At 47.2% G+C, this 26,564-nt stretch overlaps 1 protein-coding gene across 5 annotated transcripts in view; it reads left to right on the forward strand.

Moving 5' to 3' along the window:
* The window catches only part of CCM2 (CCM2 scaffolding protein), a 51,904-nt gene that overhangs the window by 20,771 nt on the left and 4,569 nt on the right, over positions 1-26,564 (forward strand). For 4 of the 5 annotated variants that reach the window (XM_018047047.1, XM_018047044.1, XM_018047045.1 and 1 more), the window contains 4 exons: positions 1,640-1,813; positions 21,296-21,379; positions 21,859-22,042; positions 25,893-26,029. In XM_018047047.1, coding sequence (XP_017902536.1) covers positions 1,640-1,813; positions 21,296-21,379; positions 21,859-22,042; positions 25,893-26,029 — 579 coding nt within the window. The remainder of the gene's footprint in view (positions 1-1,639; positions 1,814-21,295; positions 21,380-21,858; positions 22,043-25,892; positions 26,030-26,564) is intronic. The other variant, XM_018047048.1, reaches the window with a different exon arrangement.

Genomic DNA, 26,564 nt, shown 5'->3' on the forward strand with positions numbered 1-26,564 from the left:
ACCGCAGCATGCCAGGCCTCCCTGTCCATCACCAATTCCCGGAGTTTACCCAAACTCATGTCAGTGTAAGCAGCTGTAGATGGGAACTATATCCTTAAAATAACAACGTTTTGAACAATTTCACATATATAAACAAAAAGTAAATGAAGGCCCACATGCACGTTGTCATGATCATCACTAGCCCTATGGGCCTCATATCAGCATTATTTTACATCCACCCCACCCCACACCCAGTATGAAGCGCGGAGGGGCTGCAGTGGGGTGTGGAGCAGCAACTAGGCGGGTATCCGGCACAAGGAAGGGTTACTCCAGGATTACTTCTTTGGGGGATCAGAGGAGTAAAAGGCAGATATCCAGGTGCCAAGTACTCAGGGGTAATGAGCACAGACTAAGGAGCAGAGGAGAAAAGCCAGACTCTGGCTAGAAGGAGCAGGAAGAATGCTGGGGTTCACTTTGCGGAGGGTGTCTTTTAGGTGGGGTGACCTTGATAGCTGAGCATCTCTGGGTCTGGGGCAGGCCCTGCAGGATCTCCCGGGAGGCCCCCAAGGCCTCACCTGCCTTAGTGGGGGAGTCACTGGCCCTCTCCACCCTCCATCTGTGAGACTGACGGGCTGACGAGGCACCTCACAGAATCATCGGCTCTGTGGCATTCTTTTGGGGGGGATATGGTGGGTGGCTGAATTTCCCATGCAGAGGAGAAACGGAAATGAGAGCTTTTAGAGCATGTTTGGTGACATGTACATTGTTTCTGTAAGGGTTGGTGAGAGGTACCCCTGCCGTGGGTCCCGCCCAGGCAGGCAAGCTGCAGCATCGTAGACAGGACAACGAAAGGTGACTTTTCCCTCTGGGATGGGTCACCAGCTCTGGGTTTTGCTCCTGTGTTTAGTGACATTTCCCTGCCAAGTCTGCATGCTGACATGTTGTCTTTGCTTTTATGTTCCAACATAAAACATAAACTGGAAGTGGTCACCTCCGAAGAGCCCTTCAGAGCTGCTGGGAGGGGTGCAGACCTTTTTTTGGGCCTGCAGGCGAGGCTGACTTCATTCTCCCTGACCTCCCTGGTTCTTGCTCTGCAGATTTACTTTGATTGCAAGATTGGCCTTCAGGCTGGTCTAGACACTGATCTGGGGGTGAGGTTGCTCACCTAGGTGTAGGTCAGCGCCCCGAGGCCCTGGCAGAGGGAGGGGACAGTGGAGCACAGGCCATGCTTTCACAGGAGAGCGTAGAGGCGGCCTTGCGACTGTTGACTGCATTTTCTGTTGATGCCACAGCCCTGGGCACACCTCCCCACCTTCTCCAAAGATTGCAGTGAAGTGACCCGGCAGAGCCGGGAGGGGTGGAGCAATGCATCATTTTTGTCTTGTGGGGGAATCTCCTGTTTCTGCCCTGTTTTCGTCTCCTGAGTTTACTTGCCTTGAGTACTGTCCTTTGAATCTTCTAAGTGTCTGTGAACAGGTGAGGGACGAGTCCCTCAGTACCCGAGGCAGCCCTCGGCCCGGTCCACCCTGGCAGCAGTGGCCAGCCCTTGCCTGCACAGGGACTGTGGCAGTGGCTTGGGCCACTTCTGCTTGTTAGCCATGGGTACAACACCAAGCCTTTGTGAATAATGAACTCCAACCATTGCCGTTTCTGCCTGCAGCCTGGAATTGTGTCGCCGTTTAAACGAGTATTCCTAAAAGGTGAAAAGAGTAGAGATAAGAAAGCCCATGAGAAGGTGACAGAGAGGCGCCCTCTGCACACTGTGGTGCTGTCCCTGCCCGAGCGCGTCGAGCCCGACAGACTGCTGAGCGACTATATCGAGAAGGAGGTGAAGGTAAGTCCACGGCCGCAGGACACACCTTGCCTGTCGCCAGCAAAGGCTCTCAGTGCACCACACGCTGCGGTCTGGGACCCATCCCCGCGTGCACCTTGGCTGACTCCCACTCTGTGGTGCCCCCATGGTGTTATGTCTGATACTCCGGTGCCCAATCCCCAGATTGCAGTTTTCTGGCCCCATTTCTGGTTTTCTCTCCGGGAGCAAGCCGCCTCCTTACTTGTAAAGGCTGGCCGTGTGTTTCAGTTCCTTGGTAAAGGCTTAGAGCTGTCCCATGTGTCATTGTTCCAGCCTAGGACACAGGCTTCTGAATTCTGTCAGAGACTGTGCCTGTTTGTGGATTAACATGATGTGCACTACTGTATCTTTAGTGCTTCCTAGAAACACTGGAGTGAGAAGAATACAAAGGTATAAAACTATGCGGTCAGAGAGAAGGGGAAAGGGTGCAGCAGTAACGAGCGAGTCCCGTAAACTTGCAGAAGGAGCTGATAAAGGTGGGGTCGCGAGTTCATGGAGCCCTTGGAGCTGGACCCTCATCCCTCAGAGGATGCAGAGCCATCCAGCTGCTCTCCGGGGTGTCTGGGGGTGTGGGGAGGCACTGTGCACATTGTGAGCGTGCGGAGGGGTCTGCTCTCACTTGGCATGGTGGGAAGTGGGAGGTCTCCCTGGTGGAGATGCAGCACTAGGGGGACTTTAGACATGGGGGCACCTGGCCCAGGGGAGGGTGGGGAGAGACCCAGTGTGAAGATGAGCAGATTGAGTCAAAACCTGTCTGGAACAGTGAGAATCGCCAACCCTGTTTCCCTCAAGCTTTCAGAAGGCCTGCAACCAGGCCTTTCCCAAGGGGGATCCTCAGAGGGGTGCTTTTATGTGGAAGCCACGCAGCCCACCAAAGTGCTTCCTCAGATGACCCTGCTGTGACCACCCCACCAGCCTGAAAGAAGCCGATGCTCTGCAGCTCTGCCCGCGCTCATGGCTTCTGTCATGGGCAGCCAAGGAGAAGTACACGTTTGAGGAAAACACGTAACCTGGGGACAGAGCCCAGCACAAACACAAGAAGTAAACTTGAACGCAGTGGCAACAATGCAGAAACTGGAGGAAAAATAAGAGTATGTGGTATTGTCGGAAAAATAAGAAAGACTGTTAACTGTGAGATAACAGGAAAACAGGTGGAAATAAAAGCTTTTGGAATTAAAAAGTCTTAATTATATATCATAAACAATTCTTTAGAGGGGTCAAAAGGTAAAGAAAATCATCCAGAAAGGATAACCAAAAGATAAAGTAAACAAAGATGAGAGAGAGAAAAATTATAGAATCTGTCCAGGAGGTTTAGCAGCTGACTCATGAGAAGAAGAAATGGAGGAGAGTGGGAGGAAGTTGTTAAGACAGCAAGGGCGTTCTACAGAATTCACCAACAGACATGACTCTCAGATTGAAAGGGTCCCTTTCTGGTCATAATAACCAGACAAATCAGCTCTGTGAAACATGAGCCTGCAGAACCCATTCTGACGAGGTTCCTGGGGGATGTACTGCCTTAGTGCACAAGGATGCACCAGGAGAATGGAAAACACAGGTCCAGAACTGGAGTTTAGGCACAGGGAGGAGCAGAAGGAATTCCCAGGACAGGAATCTGGAAAACAGACCAGAGCAGCTCTGGGAGAACAGAGTGCGGATGGTTTTATATGTTGGGGTAGAGGCTGCTGATGAATTGGGAAGACAGAACGTGCATTAGAAACAAAGCAAGTGAAAGGGTAGGTGTATATTACACCATGAAAATGTAAAGTTTGGGGGACTTTCTTGGTGGTCCAGTGATTTAAGAATCCGCCTGCCAGTCCAGAGGGTATGGATTTGAACCCTAGGCGGGGGGATTCCACGTGCAGTGGAGCACCTAAGCCCATGTGCTACAACTACTGAAGCCTGAACTCCAGCGCCGTGCTCGGCAACAAGAGGAACCACCACAGTGTGAAGCCCAAGCACTGCAGTGAAGAGGAGCCCCTGCTGACTGCAACTAGAGAAAGCCCCTGCGGCAACTAAGACCCTCTGCAGCCATAGATAAGCAAAATAATTTTTTGGAAAAAAAAAAAAATTTAAAGTTTGGGGACTTCTGCTTCCAGGAAGATGGAGTCAACATTTCTCCCTATTATTCCCATTAAGTACAACTAAAAATCCTGGACATTGTGTATGTAACAACTATAAGAAGACTGAAAGAGAGATGGCAGAGCAGACCTCCGGACCCAAGCTGCAACCCAGTGGTGAGTTCCCCAGTTCTGTTTTCCCTCATGTATCTTAAGCTTGGAGCTGAAGAAGCTGGCAAACAAGAAGAACCAATAAAATTCACTCCCTCTGGCTAAAAGACCAAGAAAGGGATGGCTTAGCGGGACAGAAAATGTTTAACAGTACCTGCTCAGTTCCAGCCAAAGGTGACTAAAAAAACCTGTGGCCCCACCACTGCTTCTGCTTGCAAAGGCCAGGTGGGGACCAGAACCCACCCCAAAGGAGGCTGAGTAAGGAGCAGAGACTTTATCCCTGAAGATTGCCTAGTGGAACTGAGGTGTCAGTGGAGACATAGGGAGCCTGGAATTCTGCCCTCAGACAGCAGCAGTGATACACACCATCCCTCCTGTCAGTGGGGGCCACTTGGGGAGCTGGAAAGCCAACCATGTCCAGCAAGGAAGACGAGCCCCTCCACTCAGGTGGCAGCAGGGGCCAGTGGGGAGTCAGCCCCTCCACCTGTGCTCCCTCCCGCTGTGGAACTAGAGCAGATTTTCTGACATTTGTGTCATCAGAGCCTTGGAGGGAGAAGAGATGGCTGGCTCGGGTCAGGTGGGGAGAGCTGAAAAACTGATTAAAATAGTCATGGTTGAAACTTCTCTGACTTGGTAAAGAGACAGGCTTAGAGATTCAAGAAGTTGAGTGCACCACCAACAGAATAAACCCAAAGCAGTGCCCACTGAGCCATGTCATAGTGAAACTTCTGAAAGTGAAGACAAAGACAGAGTCCTGAAAGCAGCGGGAAGGAGCACTTCACCCATGGGGAGGACAGAATGACTGCAGACTTCTCGTCAGCGCCCAGAAGGAAGCGACTGCTGCCCTCCAGATGCTAGGAGACGGGCTGATGAGAGCACGTTCACCCGCAAACAGCAGCCCAGAAATGGGTTGCTTCCTTGAAGGGCCCAGACAGGTCACTAGTAAATAGATCACTTGAAGAGCCCTGTAACTGTTAGAGTAGCTTAATATCTAATTTGAAAACACCCGTACAAAACTTCACCAGGCTCAGGTGGTTTCTGGAAAATTGTATCAAGTGCACAATCTTCCAGGAAAACAAGAATGGAGGGAACACTTTTTAACTCATTTTCTAAGGTTAAATAAATTGCAGACATGAATACAGTTACTTAGGTATAAATCTAATGAAACACGTTAGAGTTCATATGCTGGAAGCTACACAACACTGATGAAAGAATCAAAGATCTGAATAAATGGAGAGAGATACCATGTTCATGGTTTCGAAGATTCAGCCTAGTTAACATGTCAGTTTTCCCGAAACTGATATATAGGTTTGATACAATTCCTATCAAAATACCAACAAGATATTTTACAGATACGGACAAGAATATTCTAAAATTTATATGGAAAGGTTTTGAAAAAGAGAAAAATGAGAGCAGTCAGTTCACCTGATTTCAGGATGTACTTTAGAGCTTCAGCAATGAAGACTGTGGTAGCATCAGGGGGATCAGCACAATAATCAGTGGAACAGCATCATGAACCCAGAAACATACCCTCACACATCAACCCAACTGATTGTTGACAGAGGTGCAAAGGCAAGTCAGTGGAGGAAGGGCTGTCTTCTTAGCAAATGGTGCTGGAGCCAATGGACCCCCATGGGCATAAAAATGAACTACACTCTAAACCTCACATCTTACACAAAAATTAACTCAAAGTGGAAAATGGAATTAAAGTCTTCAGGACCCAGAGTAGGCAGAGTCCTTAGACTTGACACCAAAAAGGGAACAATTGGTAAACTGGACTTAATAAAATTTAAAAACTTGTGTTCTGCCAAAGAATCCATCAGGAGAGTGAAAAGATGAGCTAAACACGGGAGAAGATATTTGCAAGCCACCTATCTTATCTGCTAAAGGTCTTTTATCTAGAATATATAAAGAACTCTTAAAGCCTAATAATAGGAAAGCAAATAATCTGATTAGAACATGGGCAAAAGTCATGAAGAGACGTTTCATACAAAAGAAGGTATTCAGATGGCAATAAGCACATGAAGATGTTCAGCATCACTAGCCATTAGGGAAGTGCAAATTAAAATACAGCGAGACATCATTGCATACCTACCAGAATCACTAAAGTTGAAACATTAGTGAGAATACCAAGTGCTGGTGAGGGTGGGGAGGATCACTCTTGCATGGCCAGTGGGCTTGTAAAATGGTGCAGCATACTAGAAAACAGTGGGCAGGTTCTTAAAGACTAAATCTGCAACTGCCGTGTTACCTGGCAGTTGCATTCTGAGTATTTCTCCTGGAGAAATGAAAATTTAAGTCGACACAAAAACGTGTACGTGAATATTAAAAGCCACTTTATTCATAATAGCCAGCAATTGGAAATACCCAGATGTCCTTCAGTAAGTAGATGGTTAAACAAGTGATGGACAGCCATACTGTGGAACTCTACTCAGCTGTAAAAAGGCGAGAATTACTGATTCCTTCAATAGCTTCCAGGAATCTGCAGAGAATTAAGCTCAGTGAAAAAAAAACCAATCCCCAAAGTTACATACTGTATGATTCCCTTTTATAGCATTCTTGATATGACAGAGTTATTGAAATGGAGAACAGAGAGGACTTGCTAGGGCTTAAGGAGGAGACCAGATGGGTGGGAAGTGGGTATGCCTGTAAAAGAGAAATGGGAGGGACCTGGTGATGGAATGTTCTGTAAATTGACCATGTAGTCAGTATCCCGTGTGTGATCACAGGAGGTTTACCTTAGGGGGTGACAGGGTGTGGTGTATAGTGGATCTCTTTGTATTCTTTCTTACAACTGCATGTGATTTATAATTATCTTAAAGGTTTTTTAAAAAATGAAAGGTCATGCATAAAGTTGTGATTTCAGTATGTCTTGGCACAGTCATGAAGTAGAATTACACGTAACAGAATGATACAAGCACCAGGTAGTGCTTAGGTAATAGATAGTCTAAGCTGTGAGAGGGAAGGAAGAAGTGGGAGTGGTGGTGGAAGAGAGGTGACTCTCTGCCATAAGTGGGAATCACCAGCTCCTGTCTTAAACTGATGAATCAGGCAGTAGCAACATAAAACCTTTATTTAGAAAGTTAGTCCTAGATCCAGAAGACCCAGAGTTGCTGCCCCTAGGGAGCGGTGCATAGAGTTGCCTGGACTGGGGCCAGACTGTTCTTTGTTAATAAACACTTTGGGGGACTGTGTAACCTTTCTTTAAACTTCGCACATGTGTTACTTTGATAAAGCAAAAACCGTGACAGCAGCACAGCCTGCTAGTGGTGAGGAAGCTTTTACTCCCACATACTGGAGTGTGGTTCTTTATGGAAAGTATTTTGTATTTAGAATGAACATTACTAACATGAAAGTGAGAGGCACGTAGTAGTATCTTTCTCTGTGTTGAATGCTTACTGTGTACAGCAACACTGTTTACCATTTTAACTCCTTTTCTCCTTGAAGCCCTACCCTGCCTTTTTAAAGCAGAAGCATCCTTCCTCTAGTTGCCATCCCAAGCTGACACTTGTCCTGGAGGAACCCAGTGCAGTGCAGGCTTGGGTCTTGTGAACTCACACTCTGGCTTTGAATTCTGGCCCCAGCAGCCGGGTACTCATGTGTGATACCAAACGCAAACCCAGGATGCTTCCCCCACCTCACCCTGGGATGCTTCTTGATGAAGCATCATCAGGCATCTTGATTTCTTAATGTGTCTTACTTACTGTATTTTTAAAAGTTGAATATATAAGTTATGGACATGATGCAAAATTTAGATGGTGAGGAGATTGCTGGTGAAAAGAGGTTCCCTAGTTCCCACCCCCACCCCCACCCGACCAGAAGGAATTCCTGGCATCAATTTCTTGTATGCCCCTGCAAGGGGGATTTGTCTGTACACAAGATCACACTTGTGTGTGTCCCCAAATGATTACCTAGTGGGTCATTTGCACCTTGCTGTTTACAGGCAACAGTGGATCGTGACATATCTTGGAAGGTTGGGGCACATAAAGCTGCCTTGTCCATTTCACCGGCTGTGTAGTATTCCATTATTTAGCTGAACCATATTTTTATGTAACCAGTGATCTGTTCATACATATTTGTCTCTGTTACACACATTTTGGTAACTCTCTCGGATAAATTTGAAGTAGAATTTCTGGGTGTAAAGCTTTCTTTCTATTTTGACAGGCATTTCCAGGTTGCCCTTCCTGTAAGATTTAAGCTGGTAAACACTGTTGTGGGTCTGGGAGAATGCCTGTTATCCACACTCGAAGGAGCCACGCAGTGTACATGCAGGCCTTTTGATTTTGCTAATCTGGTGGTCCTAGTTTCATCACAGTTCATACTTAGTGAAGCTGTATACCTTTTCCCAAGTCAGATCTCTTAAGTGTCTTTCTATAGCTGTTTTTCTGTTGAGTGGTTTGTGGTTTTCCCTACATCTTCCCCAGCACTCAGTGTGGTTGGTAAGTTCCCTCTTTGCCATGAAGTGAGTTGTGAGTTTTCCCTGTTGGTCGCTTGTTGTTGTTCAGAGACGTCTGGGTTCTCTAAGAAGCAGAGCCTGAAACAGAGCCTGAAATCGTGTCGGATCGCCTGGAGATCGTGTTGGATGATTCAGGCCATGTTCTCAGGAGAAGGGCAGGGAAGGAAGCAGGATGGGACAGAGGAAAAAGATACGTATCTGCCCACTTACGGGCATGTAAGGGGCATCTGAAGGCCACGCAGGCACCTTGCTGTCCCCAGTATACAGCAGCTTCCCTACCTCCTCATCATGACCCAAACCAACCCTGCAGAAAAGTGCCGCCTTCCTCTGCTTGCTTGTCTGTGGCATCAGGAGGAGACTGCAGTTTTAAGTGTAGATCCCTTTTGTTTCCCCTCACAGGAGCATTTTATCAGTAGGGCCAGGCTCTCAGAACCTACAGAGCCAAAAGTTTCAGGGCTGGGGGCACACGCTCCTCAAGTGTGTCTCTTGGATTGATGGTGACCAGGGCCACTCCTGCTGCCCTATTTTGGGCCCCAGACCCGTGCGTTCTGTCCACTGGTGACCAAGCGTGGTGTAATGACTGTGGCATCCCGATGTGCCCTGCATCTCTGAAGAGATGGCATCCTTTCAGATGTCCTCTCTGGATGTGGCCCCACCCTGAAGGGGACCTTGCTGGCCACCTCGGCCTCTGAGTTTCAACAGTGTCTCAGACCCTCTCTTCCACACACCTTGAACAGATTTTCCTCAAAGTAAGCGATGGAATGGGGTGGTGGGATGGGACGTCCCTGCAGCGTTAGTGTTACCAGCTCACTCTCCAGGGGCTTGGCCTCTCCTTCAGGCACTTTCTGAGACTGGAGTCCGGCTCAGAGATTGCCACCCTGCATTGGAGCAGTGCGCTCAGTAGTGGTGTCCTTCTTTGTATACATCAGGCAGGACCTTAGTTGGCTCCCAGCAGCTCTCTCGACACTGGGAACCCCTCTCCTCTAAGTGTATCTCTGTAGGGCCTGTGTACCAGCCCCGCCCTCCCATCCCTTGCCTTGCCATGTGAGTCACTGCCCACTGCAGTGAGCACGCCTGCCTGTGCTCCTGGTGGCTAAGTGCTGCCCCCCAGGGTGCTGTTGTCCCCCTCGCTCCAGGAAAAGTGAAGTGAAAGTCGTGTCTGACTCTTTCTGACCCCATGGACTCTACAGTTCATGGAATTCTCCAGCCCAGAGTACTGAAGTGGGTAGCCTTTCCCTTCTCCAGGGGATCTTCCCAACCTCGGGATCGAACCCAGGTCTCCTGCATTGCAGGTGGATTCTTTACTGTCGGAGCCACAAGGGAAGCCCAAAACCTGGTTCTAAAGCACCTCCTCCCTTCACCTCAGAGAACAGCCACCATGGAGCTGCCTGGTGGTGCCAGCACCTCTGCCAGTGCATTTGTTCCAGCTTGTTCTTGAGAATGGGGTGTCTTCTTAGCCCTCCCAAGAAGCAGGCTTGGTCTTGGGGTTCTGTGTCTTACACGATAGATCCCGTCCAACAGGCCTACCTCTCTGCATGTTTTGAAACCTTTATGCACAGTTCTCCCATCTCCATTGGGTTCAATACAGGCTTCGAGTTTGCTGAGCTGCTAAGCTGTACTAGCAGCGAGTGAGAGCCGTGTCCGGGTCCCTGACTGGGGTTAAGGTCTATGCGCAGAGCTCCATAGACAGTGCTCGTCTACATGGAGTGGTAGGGTTCCATCCCCCTCCAGCTGGTACCTGCTGCTCCATCAGTGTTCAGGCTTCTCCATTTAGTAGGACCAGCAGGTCCCAGTCCTGCCATGCTGAAATTTGACTTCAGGAACAGGTCTTTGGCTGGGAAGGGAGAGGGCAGACCCCAAGGAGAAGTGTTGTCAAGAAAGTTGCCCATCCTGGTGAGACCTATGTTTAGTTTGCAAGCAAGGCAGGTGTATGTGTGTGTAGGTCTCAAGTGCATCTCCCTAGGTGTCCCCCATCCAGGTCTCAGAATCCCTCCCTCCCATCAGCACCCGTGCTCTGCCACAGGAAACTTGTAGGTCAAGGCCAAAGAGATGGATGTTATAGGGAGGCTGACTTAGACTTAAGGTAAAAATGGACTTTTCTTGTATCTCATTAGCAATTATTTTGGGAAGTGCTTTCAGCTGTTTAGAGCTGAAGTGGTGAGCTCACCAGCATGCTCCTGAGTCAGCTGCAGTCTCTATAAGGGCAGCAGAGAGAGCGGTGGGGATAGCAGCGCCCAAGATAGTCCACTTTTGATACCAGGGCTGATTGAGCTGATATGAGTGCTCGTCAGATGTTCCCTTGGTCTCTATTTATTGTCCCATCACATTCATCCTTCTGTAGCAGAGCCCTTGACATGCTAGGATGAGTTCATTGGCACAGCATCCGACACCATGTCACCTCACAGCAGGTGTGGACTGGTTCCTGGCTTTGGTGTCGGAGGCACTGCGTGTTGGTCAGCACTGGCCAGGGTACTGCCCAGGGCAGTGTCAGATCTGTCCAGAAGGCCCACACTGTCCCATCTCGAGTTCTAGCAGAGATCAGAGCTGCTCATTTCCTTTTGGCTAACATTTGTTTTACTAATACATGTTGTACAGTGAAAAAAATCTCAAATGAATGAGGCCTCACCTCTGTGAAGACAGTAGAATCCTTTTTGGTGCTTTGTGAGCCTGAGTTTGAAGCATCGTGGCACTTTGAGAAAGACGAGACAGTGGTGGTGACATCGTGTCCCCCAGGCCATGTGAAGGCAGGGGTGGCTCTTATGCAGCCCTGCAGATGCAGTACCAGGGCATTTTTATATGGCTCCAACTTAGTCAGTTTTTTATTATTATTAAACCATTCTAATTTAAACAAAATTAGCAATTTTGGATGATGCAGGTCTAGAAATGGTAACTAATGTATAATATTGATTATATTTCAGAAAGCTTTTAGCAAATAGAGTTATTGAGTAAAGCTATGAAAAGATTTTTTTCATTGTGGCAAAATATGTATCACATAAAATTAACCATGTTGAAGTGTATATTTCAGTGGTAGTAAGTACATTCATATAGTTGTGCAGTCGTCATCACCATCCACTTCCAGATCTTTTTAATCTTCTCAAACTGAAACCCTTCCCATTAAACAGTGACTTCCTATTCCCTCAGCCTCTGGCCACCACCATTCTGCTTTCTGTCTCTCTAAATTTGACTCTTCTAGGGATGTCGTGTAAGTGGAATCATACAGTATTTGTCTTTTGTGATTGACTTTAATTACATTGAGTATAACGTACTCAGGTTTCATCCATGTTGTAGCATGTGTCAGAATTCTTTTTTTGTTTTTCAGACTAAATACTATTGCATTGTATATATATTCTCTTCAGCCGTCAGTGGGCGTTGGTGGTTTCTACCTTTTGACTATTCTGAATAATGCCGCTGTGAGCATGGGCATACAAATGTTTGTTCACGTCTCTGCTTTCTATTTTTTTCTTTTTCTAATTGTGTTAAAATATAGCATAAAACATGCCATCTTAAGCATTTTTAAGTGTGCAGTTCAGTGGGACTAGGCGCGTGCGCGTGGCTGTGCAGTATCACCATAACTCTTTCATCTTGTAAATCCAAAGCTGTGCCTGGTAAATAAAGACTTTCCATTCTTTCTTCCCCGCAGCCCCTGGCAGCCATCTGTCTTTCTGTGTCTGTGAATTTGACTACTCTAGAAACCTCATATTAGTGGAATCATACGCTATTAGTCTTTCTGTGACTGACTTATTTCACTTAGCATAGTGTTCTCAATTTTTACGCGTGTTGTAATGTATTACAGAATTTCCTCCCTTTATAAGGCTGAACAATATTTTAGTGTATGGATGCACCTCATTTTGCTTATCCATCATCCGTCAGTGGACACTTGGGTTGCTTCCGTGTTGTAGTTATTGTGAACAGTGCTGCTATGAACACGGGGATACAAAAATCTCTTTGAGACCGTGCTTTCAATTCTTGTGTGTGTGTGTGTGTGTGTGTGTGTGTATTCCAGGAGTGGAATTGCTGGGTCATATGGTAATTCTGTTTTATATTTCCATCAATAGCACACAGTTGTTCCAGTGTCTTTACATCCTCACTAACAACTTGTTGTGTGTGTGTTTTAATACTTATTTATTTGGTTGTGCTGGGTCTTAGTTGGGGCACATGGGATCTTTGATTTATGTTGTGGCCTGTGAACTCTTAGTTGTGGCATGCCGGACTAGTTCCCCAGTCAGGGATGGAACCCGGGCCCCCTGCGTTGGGAGCGTGAAGTCTTCGCCACTGGACCACCAGGGAGGTCCTTTGTTGTTTTGTTTTTGGTTTTCACTGGCCATCCTAATGAGTGTGAGGCACTATCTCCTTGTTGCTCCGATTGTCTACATCTAATGACCAGTGATCTTGAGCATCTCTTCATGTGCCCACTGGACATTTGAGTACCTTCTCTGTGGCTTCTCTGGTGGCTCAGGGGCAAAGACTCTGTCCACCAGTGGAGGAGACATGGGTTCAGTCCCTGGGCCAGGAAGATCCCCTGAAGTAGGAAATGACAACCCACTCCAGTATTCTTGCCTGGAAAACTCCATGGACAGAGGAGCCTGGTGGTCTACAGTCTATGAGGTCGCAGAGTCAGGCACAGCTGAGTGAGTGAGCATGCCGCACACACATGTCTTGATTGGAGAAAAGTCTGTTCAGGTCCTTTGCCCATTTGGCATCAGATGTCTTTTGTTGAGTTTCAGGAGTTCTCTTGTCAAATAGATGATTTGCAGATATGTTCTTCCATTCTGCTGGTTGCTGTTTTACTCTGGATAGTGTCTCTTAATGTACAAAATTTCAAAGTCTTATTGAACTTCAGTTTGCCTGTTTTTCCCTTTGTTGCCTGTGCTGTTGGTGTCATAACCAAGAAGTCATTGCCAAATCCGATATCACAAAGCTTTTGCCCTGTGTTTTCTTCTAAGAGTTTAATGTCTGCCTGGAATTTTTTTACATGTATATCCAGAAGTGGACTTGCTGGATCAAAGGTTAATTCTTTGTTTTATTAAGTTATGACCATACTGTTTTCCATATCAACTGAACCATTTTACATTCCCACCAGCAGTGTGCAAGGGTTCCAGTTTCTCCATGTCCTTAGCAACATATTATTTTCTGTTTTGAGAGTAGCCCTTCAGATGGGTATGAAATAATATCTCATTGTGGTTTTGATTTGCATTTCCCTAATTACTAGTGATACTGAGAATCCTTTTGTGTGTTGGCCATCTGTATATCACCTTTGGAGAAGTGCCTGTTTAAGTCTATTTTTAAATCAGGTTGTTAGTTTATTATTGTGGAGTTACAGTTCTTTTATATTCTGGGTATTAACTTCTTGTCATATATCTGATTGCAGTTATTTTCTCCCATTGGGTAGATTGCCTTTGCACTCTATTGATAGTATCCTTTGATGCACAGAGTTTTAAATTTTGATGAAGTCTGGTTTGTTATATTTTTTTCTTACTGCCTGTGATTTTCCCCCCCATTAAAAGTTTTTCTTAAATTGTGGTAAAATGCACATAACGTAAAATTTACCATCTTAACCATTTTAAATGTACAGTTGAATGGCTTTTGTTTTTTGAATGGTTTTAACATTCACATTGCTGTGCACCCTTTACCACCATTCATGTTTGGAATTATTTTCACCTTGCCATACTCCCGTAACCCCATTTCTCCCTCCCCACAGCGTCTGGCAACCACCGTTCTACTTTCTGTCTCTGTGAATTTGACTACTGTAGGTACCTCATATAAGAGGAATCATGTAGTGTTTGCCTTTTTGTGCCTGGGTTTATCTGCCCTGTTGGAAGGACTGATGTTGAAGCTGAAACTCCAATACTTCGTCCACCTGATGCAAAGAGCTGACTCATTTGAAAAGACCCTGATGCTGGGAAAGATTGAGGGCAGGAGGAGAAGGGGAGGACAGAGGATGAGATGGTTGGATGGCATCATCGATGCAATGGACATGAGTTTGGAACTCCGGGCATTGGTGATAGACAGGAAGGCCTGGAGTGCTGCGGTTCATGGGGTTGCAAAGAGTCAGGCACGACTGAGTGACTGAACTTATCCATGTTGTAGCATGTGTCAGAATTTCCTTTTTAACAATGAGTGATATCCCATTGTTTATAACACATTTGGTTTATCCATTCTTCTGTCAAGAATTGAGGTGTTTCCACGTTTTGTTACTGCCTGTGCTTTTGGTATCATAGCCAATAAATCATTGCCACATCCGATGCCGTGAAGCTATGCTTTTCTTTATGTTTTCTTCTAAGAGTCTTAGAGTTTCAGGTCTTAAATTCAGGTGTCTGATCCATTTGAGTTAATTTTTGTATATGGTGTTAGTTGAGGGCCCAACTTTATTCTTTGTGTGTGGAATGTTGTTTCCTCAGTACCATTTGTTGAAAAGATTGTCCTTTTCCCACTGAATGGTCTTGGTACCTGTTTCAGAGATCAACTGATACTGTGTGTGAAGGTTTATTTCTGACTCTCTGTTTTATTTCATTGCTCTGTATGTCTGTCTGTATGCCAGTTCCACACTACTGGTTATTGTGGCTTTGTAGTAAGACTTGAAATCAGGAAATGTGAGGATAGATATGCAAGGGTCTGCATGTGGTTTACATGAACACATAAGAAGAGGATGGAAAGACCTCTGCTAACTGTACATCTGTAGAAACGTTCTGGAATGTTCATCTGTGACAGCTAAGTATGAGCCAGTAATTAGATGTGCTGCTTATTTATTTCTAAACTGCTCCATCAGAGGAGTGGATTCTCAGCCCTGTAAAGTGCGGAAATAAATACACAGTTTGAAATGAAGTGAGGTGAAGGTCGCTCAGTCGTGTCTGACTCTTTGTGACTCCATGGACTGTATAGTCCGTGGAATTCTCCAGGTCAGAATACTGGAGTGGGTAGCCTTTCCCTTCTCCAAGGGATCTTCCCAACCCAGGGATCAAACCCAGGTCTCCCGCATTGCAGGTGGATTCTTTACCAACTGAGCCACAAAGGAATCCCAAGAATACTGGAGTGGGTAGCCTATCGCTTCTCCAGCGGATCGTCCCGACCCAGGAATCGAACCGAGGTCTCTGGCACTGCAGGCAGATTCTTTACCAACTGAACTACCAGGGAAGCCCCAATACACAGTTTAGTTTTATTTTCTGTCCCTCACCCCCACCTTAGAAAGGATAAACTCTAAAACTTTTCAGAGTAAGTATGCATTTCCTTATGGAGTTCCCCAGAACTCAGTGAACAGCTTTTGGAAGCAGCTTTTCTGAAGTTTAGTAGAACTGACTGTGCTTAGATGCAGCCTATATCTGCCACTGTGCCCTGTGTGAGCTTCTGCTAGTTCCTCTCCTCTCTGTGCCAGTTTTCGTCTTTGCGTGGGCAGGTGGTTGCCAGGCACAGCAGTTGGTGAACTGACTCAAGCTTCTGTGTTTACCTTCCTTGGATTTGATAATCCCCAGAGTGACCTGCCTGCTTGGTTCCCCGTTAGAGAGGCATCTGCAAACAAAGTTTGATTTCTTTCCTCCCAATCTATACCTTTTATTTCCCTCTCTTGTCCTGTTCCGTTAGCTAGGACTTCCAGTATTGGAAAGCAGTGGTGAAAGGGGACATTGCTTGCTTGTTCTGATCGTAGGCCATCTTAGAACTGCTTACCATTAAGCATTGATATTAGCTGTAGGGATTTTGTACATGCTCTTTATCAGGTTGAGGAAATTCCCCTCTGTTTCTAGTTTGCTGAGTTTTTGTTATGAATGAATATTAGATGTCATCAGATGCTTTTTCTGCATTTATTTGATATTATGATTTTTCTTCTTCAGCCTGTTAATGTGATCACATTAAATGATTTTGAATGTAGAGTCAACTTTGCATACCTGGGATAAATACCACTTGCTTTTGGTATATAACTCTTTTTAAACATTGGATTGGATTTGCCAATATTTTGTTGAGGATTTTTTTTATCTCTTTATGACAAATATTGATCTTTCCTTTCTTACAGTATCTTTGGTTTTGGTACTAAGGTAATGCTGCCTCATAGAATGGGCTAGGGAGTATTTTCTCTGTTTTCATTTTCTGGAAGAGTATAGAGACTTGGTATAATTTCTTCCTTAAATATTAAGTTGAATTCACCAGGGAACTTGTCTGGGCCTGATATTTTCTGTTTTAGAAGTTATTATTGATTCAGTTTCTTTAATAACTCATACCTATTCACATTATCCATTTCTCCTTGTGTGAGTTTTGGTAGATTGTGTCTTTCGAGGAATTCCACTGGGATCTGAGAACATACTTTATATGGTTTCTATTCTCTTAAATTTATTTAGGTGTGTTTTATGGCCCAGAATGTGTTCCATCTTGGTGAAAGTTCATGTAAACTGGAAATGAATGTGTATTCTTTTGAATGATGTTGTTGGATGAAGTAGACTGTTGATGTTAGTTATATCCAGTTGATTGAGAAGGTTGAGTTCACCTTCATCCTTAATCATTTTCTGCCTGCTGGATCTGTCCATTTGTGAGAGGAGGTGGATGTTGAAGTCTTTGATTGTATTAGTTGATTCATCTGTTTCTCCCCATAGTTCTCAGTTTTTGCCTCATGTGAATTTTAAGCTCTGTTATTAGGTGCATATACATTAAGGATTGTTATGTCTTAGTGAGATGACTTCATTTTTATTTTATGTATTTATTTAACACCTGTCTTTAAAGTGGGTTTCTTATAGACAAAAGATAGTTGTGTTTTGAATTTTTTTCCAATCTGACAGTTTTTGTTTTTTAATTGGTATATTCAGACAGTTCACACTTAAAGTGATTGTTGATATCAGTGGATTAATATTTACCATATTTGTAGTTGTTTCCTGTTTGTTGTTCTTGTTTTTTATTTGATCTTCCACCTTTTTTTTTTCCCCCCGGTTGCACTAGGTCTTTGTTGCTTTGTGCAGGCTTTCTCTGCTTCATTGCTTTGTGGAGGGATTCCCTGGTAACTCAGATGGTAAAGCATCTGCCTGCAATGCAGGAGACACAGGTTTGATCCCCAGGTCGGGAAGATCCCCTGGAGAAGGAAATGGCAACCCACTCCAGTACTCTTGCCTAGAAAATTCCGTGGATGGAGGAGCCCGGTGGGCCACAGTCCATGGGGTCGCAAAGAGTCAGACACGCCTGAGCAAGTGTACTCCACTTTTCTGTAGTTGCAGTGAGCAGGGCTGCTCTTCACGGCAGGGCTCTGCTTTGCACTGCAGTGGCCTCTCTTGCTGTGCAGCATGGGCTCTGTCTAGGGCATGCAGGCGTCAGTAGCTGCAGTGCACAGGCCTTAGTAGTTGCAGCTCCTGGGCCTTAGAGCGCAGGCTCAGCAGTTGTGGCACATGGGCTTAGTTGCTTTGCGGCATGTGGAATCTTCCCAGACCAGGGATTGAACCCATGTCCCCTGCATTGGCGGGCAAATTTCTGTCCACTGCACAACCAGGGAAGTCCCCTTTATATGGTTTTATTTGAGCATTTTGTATGATTCCATAGTTTCTCCTATCTTAACATATCAGTTTTACTTCTTTATGAATACTTTTAGTGGTTGCCCAGGGGTTTGCAGAATACATTTATATCTAATTTAAATCCAGTTACAAATAACATTACCTTGCTTCACAGGTGGTGCAGATACCTCAAAACCAAATATTCCCAGTTCCTCCCTCTGTCCCATATAATGTGCTGCCATTCATTTCACTTTTCCCTAAGCTATAATTATTGAATACATCTTATGATCTTTGTTTTGAACAAACTGTTATTTCTTAGGTCAGTACAATACAATACAATAAGAAAAGTAGAAGGTATTATTTTACCTTTATGTATTTCTTCTCTTACGTTTTTTTCCTTGAAATAGATCAGTTGCTGACCAAATAATTTCCCTTTTCTCCAAATAAGTTCTCATTTCCTGCCAAGTAATCATGAAATCCCCCAATTTTTGTTTGTCTGAGAAAAATCTTGATTCCTCCTTTGCTTTTGAAGTTTCACCAGATACAGAAGTGTAGGTTGGTGGGTTTTTCTTTCAGTGCTTTAGTATCTCACTCTTCCGTTGCTTGCATGGTTTCTGAGCACAAGTTTGATACAGTTGTTGCTATATTATTATTCTTGCTTCTTTGTAGGTAAGGTGCTATTTGCTATTTTCCTGTGGCTTCAGGGTTTTCTCTTTGATTTTTTTTTTTTTTTCAGTTTGAATATGATATGCCTAGGTGCAGTTTTTTGGTTTTGTTTTTCATTTTGCTGTTTATCCTGCTTGATGTCCTCTGAGCTTACTGGGTCTGTGGTTTTGGTGTTGAGGAAATTCTCAACCATTATTACTTCAGGTATTTCTTGTGTTTCTTTCTTTTTTAGCCGTGCCATGCAACTTGTGGGATCTTAGGTCCTCAATCAGGGATCAAACCTGGGCCCTCCAACAGTAGAAGTGCAGAGTCCTAACCACTGGACCACCAGGGAAGTCCCTTCCTGTGTTGTTTTCCTCTCCTATTTCTGGAAGTCCCATTGCACACTTATTATACCTTTTGTAGTTTTCTATTTTTGAATACTCTGTTCCTTTTTTGTTTGTCACCCCCCCCCCATTTCCTTTTCAGTTTTGAGAGTTTTTACTGACATATCTCTGAGCTCATTGATTTTTCTCTTGTCTGTGTCCATCTGCTGATAAACCCATCAAGAGCATTTTTCATTTCTGTTGTAATGTTTTTGGTTTTTAACATTTCCCCTCGATTTTTTTAGAATTTCCATCTCTTTGCTTACATTGCCCATCAGCTCTTGGATGATGTTCACTTAATTATAGCCCTTAGCATATTAATTGTGAAAGTATTAGTTGCTCGGTCGTGTCTGACTCTTTGCAACCTCATGGTCTGTAGCCTGCCAAGCTCCTCTGTCCATGAAATTCACCAGGAAAGAATATTGGAGTGGGTTGCCATTCTCTTCTTCAGGGAATCTTCCCGATCCAGGGAAGTCTCCCGCATTGCAGACAGATTTGTTACCATCTGAGCCACCAGGCTAAGTAATTAAGTGTTAGTCACTCAGTTGTGTCCGACTCTTTGCGACCCCATGGACTGTAACCCACCACGCTTCTCTGTCCATAGAATTCTCCAGGCAAGAACACTGGAATTGTTAATCATAGATATTTTAAATTCTTGGTCTGATCACTCCAAAACCTCTGCTGTGTCTGAGTCTGACTCTGATGCTTGCCCTGTCTGTTCAGTGTTTTTTTTGCCTTAGCGTGCCTTGTAATTTTTTGTTGAAAGCTGGGTGTGGTGATTCAGATGAGAGGAGCTGAGGTAAAGAGGTGAGGCTGTGTGTTTATGCGGCCAGGAATCAGGCTGTGTTTACTGTTGGCTGCAGCTGTGTGCTGTTAAAAGGGTCCGATGCATGTCATCTCCCGTTGTGCAGGCGCCCGTGGATGCAGTGGGGCTGCCGGGGAGGGGAGTCCACTAGCCCTCTGATGAGTTGGTCTCTGTTGTCCAGTGAGCGTGTGCCCCTGGGCTGTGGCTGTCACACGCACGTCTTATTTAGGGACAGAACTGCTGGGGGGCTGGAATTAGTGTTTACCTTTCCCCAGGTGGCTCAGGCCCTGATCAAATAGTTTTCCTTAAAAAAGGCCCTTGTTGAAGAGAGCAAAGTACCGGTCATAGTTGGAAGTGGTTTCTTCCCCCCGCCCCACCAGAAGCTGAAGACAACTTCTGAGAATCCTGGCTAGGGGGGCCTCCTGTAGGTAGAGCTCAAGTAAGCCTGGGACCCTGTATGACTGGCCCCAGAGTTTTGTCTTGAGCTCGTCCATGCCCACGTCCAGCCCTTGATCAGCCCCCTTCCAATGCACCTGCTCACCTAGCTCCTGCAGCTTCTCCCTGGGGGCTGTGATTCTCTGTCCCTTGTTGCTCTCTCCAGTTTTGGGGGAAGCAATTTGTGACCTCATTCTTTGATGGATCTGAGAAGACATGTTCATTTGTTCAGCTCTTTTCTTGTGAGAACAGTAGTGACGACTTTACCTGTGGAACCAGATACACAAAGCCCATTGTCATCCTGTTAACAGCAACCTTAAAAATTAGAGTTAGAGGATCAGAAATGTTGAGTGTAAGAGATTTATTCTTGGAGAGGAATCCGTATAACCCATTAAAGCACATGTAACACCTGTGGTAATTGGTGGTGATGTGAACACAGCTCGCACTGTGTCCATGCCACACTCAAGACCCTTGTCATTGAGGTTTGTTAGCCAAGTGCTTCATGGCTTCCTGTCACTTCTTTCTCTGTGCTCATCGCTCAGCTGCCTGGCCCTTTATGATTTAATATGTTTCCTTTTTAGCAGATTGTTCAGAGCTATTGTTTTCAATTTCCAACGGTGATCTGGAAACACGGAAACACAAGCCATCCTTGTCTTATCCTTTTATTTTTTTATCTTTTGGCTGCACCATGTGGCTTGTAGGATTGAACCAGGGCCCCTGCAGTGGAAGCCCATAGTCCTAACCACTGGATTGCCAGGGAATTCTCTTACCTGCCTTTTTATAATACAAATTCCACCAGACTAGTTTTGCGGTGTCCTTTGCAGGACTTTGATGCTATGTGGTGGGAAGTGTGGGAGTGTCCTCCTCAGCCAGTAGAGTTTACTAAAAATTTGGAGCATGCTGCCTAGAGGAGACCACCACTGTGAGCTGGGACGGCGGCCAACCAGCCTGTGGTGGGAATATACAAGGCTTTCGCGATGTTTTATGGCCCTTGATGGTGTTGGCTCATCTTCCCTTGCTCATGGCACTTCCTCTCTCCACTTTCTTTCAGTATTTAGGTCAGTTAACGTCCATACCAGGATACCTGAATCCTTCCAGTAGGACCGAAATCCTGCATTTCATAGACAATGCAAAGGTAACCCCATCTGCCTGTCAGCTTGCTCTACCCCAATCCCTGACCTCTGACCCTCAGCCTGCTCCATCTCCTAACCCTGACTTCTGACCCTTGTTTTCTGACACCAACTCTTGGCCCTCTGACCCTGGGCCTTTATGGCCATGAGGGGTGACCCAGTCCCATGACATTAAGGGTGCACTTGGCCCCTGGCCTTATTTTTCCTCAGTCTGCACATTAACTTTTATTCTCCAGGCTTGATCTTCATGGTTTTGGACTGTTTTCAAAATTCACGTTTTTAAGATATCCAAACCACACCCCATAGGTCTGAATCTAAGAAGAAGTCTCCATGTGGTTTGAACACAGCAGTGTTGCGGGAGCAAGCATGGGAGTGGCACCTTGCTTGTCAGCACTGGCTGTGTGGGTTGTGTGTGCCACGCATGGTGCAGGGTCCCGGGGGAGCCCGTGGCCCTGTGTTTCTGATGCAGTGTGGTTCCTTTCAGAGAGCCCACCAGCTCCCCGGACACCTGACCCAGGAGCATGACGCTGTGATCAGTCTGTCTGCCTACAACGTCAAGCTGGCCTGGAGGGACGGGGAGGACACCATCCTCAGGGTCCCCATCCATGACATTGCCGCCGTGTCCTACGTGCGAGATGACGCCTCACACCTGGTGGTCCTGAAGACAGGTATGACCGGGGTGGGGTCAGGAGGGTCCTTGCCAGAAGCAGCCACTACCTCTGTCCTGAGGCGTGCTTTGTAGATTTCATGGCATTCTGGAGACAAATTTCTACAATGTTGGGTCAGCCAACTGCTGCTTGCTGTGCCTGGGAACTAGCTGTCTCTCCAGAGAAGGGCAGTGACCCAGGAGGCTGTGGTCTCTGGGCCCTGAGCTCAGCCACTGTCACTCAGTGCAGCCCCCTTTGGGGATGCTGGAGTGGCCTCTGGCACCCAGGCCTGGTAGACATCGTGGGCACAGGCGGCTCCAAAGGCTGAGAGTGGGGCCTTAGCTCAGCCTAATCAACCTTCAGGCCCTGCATTGGCCACACAGCCTTCCCAGTGCTGGCGGTGCAGGGAGGAGACCAGACCAGCCAGGAGCTCTTGGTCTGTGAGACTCTCTGAGCTTGTCCTTGTAGGAGAACCTGAGAGCCCTCAGTCCCTGTCACCCAGGCCACTCCCCTCGCCTGATGAGGATACAGTACCGCCTTACTTGGCACTTCCCGACAAGCTTTCTGTCAGGGTCTAGAACCTCTGCCCTGGCATAAGTCCTTGAGAAGTGAGGAGAGAAGTCACAGTTCACTCATGCCATTCCCTTCCCGGGTGGGTTCTCAGGTTGTTGCTGTAGCATGGACGCTATCCCTGGGCTCCTTTAGGCACTGGCAGTGGCTGGGTTGCACCCTGGAGTCGTGCATTTCCAGGGGGCTGGTGGTGGTGTGTGAGGGTGGCCAGCTGGATCGGCCTGGGCCACACACTGCTTTGGCCAGTGCAAAAGGAAAGTTGTATTTCTGCTTGAGGTTGGTAGTCCACAGAGACCTGAGGGCTTGGAAGAGCCAGGGCCTCGAGGAGCTTTTTCATTACTGACCCCTTGAGCATCAAAGAAGTTCATATTAAAGGGCCCGTGAATCTGGTGGGGATGTGGCAGGCCACCTGCACAGGTAATGGGAAGAGTTTGGAGTTTGAAGATCTGGAGTGCGTCAGAGCCCCTTGACTTTGTATGGCTGTGGCTTAGTGTCCCCCACAGTCACACACACACCACACATACTCACTGCACATACTTGTCGCCCCCTTCCACACACACTCATTCACATGCACTCACGCGCTCGGGCCCCACACACACTCACAAATACTCACTTGTTCACACACGCACACATGCACGTACGCACTCCTGTCATACTGCACTTGAGCGCGGTCCCCTCTGTGCTCTGATTATTCTTCATTTCCCTTCGTTGTGTTCAGTAGTGGTGTTGTTGCTCAGTCGCTAAGTCGTGTCTGACTCTGCAGCCACATGAACTGCAGCATGCCAGGCCTCTCTGTCCATCACTATCTCCCTGAGTTTCCTCAAACTCAAGTCCATTGACTCAGTGATGCCATTCAATCATCTCATCCTCGGTCGCCCCTTCTCCTCTTGCCTTCCATTTTTCCCACCATCACTATCTTTTCCAATGAGTCAGCACTTCACATCAGGTGACTAAAGTATCGGAGCTTCACCTTCAGCACCAGTCCTTCCAATGAATATTCAGGACTGATTTCCTTTAGGATTGAGTTGTTTGATCTCCTTGCAGTCCAAGGGACTCTCAAGAGTCTCCTCCAACACTACAGTTCAAAAGTGTCAGTTCTTCGGCATTCAGCCTTCTTTATGGTCCAACTCTCACATCCATACATGACTACTGGAGAAACCATAGTTTTGACTATACAGGCCTTTGTCGTCAAAGTGGTGTCTCTACTTTTTAAAACACTGTCTGGGTTTGACATAGCTATTCTTTCAAGAAGCAAGTGTCTGTTAATGACAGGCATTATTTTGAACAACACAAAGCTGCCAACTTTTAACCATTTTAATCTAAAAAAAAAATGCTATTTAATGTGGCTCAGACTAGTAGGAAGCATGTGGCATGAATGATCTTGTTTAGTCTCCACAAGAAGCCTGTAAGGAGGATCCTGTTTCCTTCCACCTTTGCCGGCAGGTGGGTTGGGTGACTTGGCAGGGCCCCCGGTTGTTAGGTGGTGGCTGGTTGGTCGAGGTACTGTGTAACTGCTTCCACCAGTGCTGCCCAGCGCCGTGGTGACTGCTCTTCCCTGCATGGAGACTGTCCCTGCAGGTGGCCCATGGTATGGGGCCTCCCTGGGGACCAAGCAGTGAAGCGAGTGCTTCTGGCTGGGGGCCGCAGGCCTTAGGGCTGGTGGGAGGGGAGCTAACCCCTGGGTTTTTTGTGTCCAGAACATTTCTCAGTGTTAATTGTAGAACACATTTTCTGGAAAATGAGTAACCGATTTTCTAAGAGACAGAATGAGCACCACAGGAGAAGCTTTCCAAAAAGAGATGAAAACCAGGACCCCCCAGGGCTTTGAGAGCTTTCCAGTTGAAAGGAGAGTGAATTCCATTCTGTGTTCTGGAGGGCTGCCTCATTCTAGCGGCTCTTCCTGAGGGAAGTCGCGAGCCCCGGGGGCCTCCCGGTCTCTCAGAGGCACCTGTCACAGCGAGTGGCTGTGTGTGAGGTGATGCACGTGGCTGTCCTCAGCACTGGCACTGGCAGCAGTCGCTAACACTTACTAAGTGCCTCCTACATAGGGGCCTGTCTTTTATGCCTCCCCTGGCCTGGGCTGTGCTGGCACTGGGGACAATGTGATGTCGGGGGTCAGGGTCAGGTCTGGCTGCAGGAGGCTCTGTGTGGCAAGCATGGGTTGTGGAGATGTCTCATTAAGGGATGTTTCTGTGGACATAGGAAAGTGGGCAGTGGATCTGAACCGGGACCTGTGGGGACAGCCTGTGGGACTGGGGATGGATGCTGCTGGGCGATTGGAAGTAGGCTCGCTGTGCATGACTTTAGAGCCACACACCTGCTTCCTTGGGAGCAGCCACGGCTGTGAGCCATAAAGCTATTTAAAATGTCCTAGACCATCTTGCCAGCGTGGTCAGTGTAGCAGTCACTAGTGAGCAGTCTCGCAGTATTCTTTGTCTTGATTCTCAGACCCTTTGGGTGCTTTTCGTTTGGGGCACAGCTCAGCGCCTGTGGCCCATGGCTGTGGGATGGTACAGTCAGGTTCTAACAGTGAGATTCGTGGGGCTCAGCCTCCCCATGGGGTGCCACCAGCCTTGCCCTACAGAGCCCTGGTCTTTGCCAGCCCATTCACTCAGAGTCTGGCTATTCCTAGCTGTGGTCCTGTCTCAGCACTGTCTGAGCTATGGGTGGTCTTCCTGCTGGGCTGGGTTTGCCTTGAGATATCCCGGCATCAGGGGAGCTCCAGCCTTCCCTGGCACTGCCTGCTCCCGGGTGTGTCTCAGTGGATGTGCCTGGATAACTGTTCCTGCAGAAGCTTCCCTGGGCCACAGCCCCCACTTCCTGCCTCAGGAATCTCTCTCACATCCTACGAGACCTTGTGTGTGAGGAGGCAACGTGTAGTGCTAACGAATAGGCGGGTGCTCTCGTGGCTAGATCCCCACCTGGGTTGTGCCCCTCATGCACCCTCGGACCCAGCCCTCTGCCCCCTCTGCCTCAGTTTCCTCATCTCCTGTCAGTATTGTGTCTTAAGCCTGTCACTAGAACTCTGTGAATACCTTCTTTTGTGTAGACCAGAAGCAGCTAAATGTTCACAGTTTTCGTCTGAGGTATTCACTCTGTCTTTGGCAGAGAAGCTGGAAGGTCATGTTAAGGTGGTGGTTTTGAGTGGGCAGTGGCAGGGAAGGGTGCTCTTGTGAAGGGAAGATGAGGGCGAGGGCTTGCCTGGCTCGGTCTGTCCCTACCTGAGTCAGGTAGGGGCTGCCCAGAGCCTGCCATTGAGCTCCCACATGGGCCCTAACCTGTCATGGTGTTGACTTCCCAGCCCAGGACCCCGGCATCTCCCCCAGCCAGAGTTTGTGTGCAGAAAGTTCCCGAGGCCTTACCACAGGCTCCCTGTCGGAGAGTGGAGTGGGGCCTGTGGAGGCATGCTGCCTGGTGATCCTGGCCGCGGAGAGCAAGGTGAGCGGGGTTGGCATCTGGGACCCAGGCCCTGCCCATCCCCACCCATATCCTGACTCAGCCCCATCAGTAGCTTGACCAGGCTCCACCCATTCCAGCCTTAGCCCTGCCCAGGTCCCACTGAGTCCCAGTCTGATTATCTCCATGCTTTTTCCTTCTTCTCTTAGTTGGCACCCCTTTCCCTCCCCTGTGTGGGGGCTGTTGTTTTCACACCAAGCTGTGCCATTGGGGAAGACTCTGGGGGTGTGGCTTGAGGCCCACCATAATGCTGCCAGCCTCAGGGAGCCTCTTGATACCCTTCTGTTTAATTTTGACTCCTTTAGTAAGACCAAAACCCGGATGGTGGTCTTGGCAGCCGCTGATCAGTATCCCTCCTCCTCATCTTTGCCTGCCTTCCACCTGAGTAGTTCTTCCTTCTGGGGCCGCCTCCTTGGCTTGTCCCCACTGGGAGCTCCGCCAGATATTGCCCCCTGTCTCGGGGGAAGAGCCTCCCCAGATGGGACCCGCGTTGACAGCACGTGTGAAGGGGTGTGCA

This window comes from Capra hircus, chromosome 4, assembly GCF_001704415.2.
Source record: "Capra hircus breed San Clemente chromosome 4, ASM170441v1, whole genome shotgun sequence".
Classification (NCBI taxonomy): Eukaryota; Metazoa; Chordata; class Mammalia; order Artiodactyla; family Bovidae; genus Capra; species Capra hircus.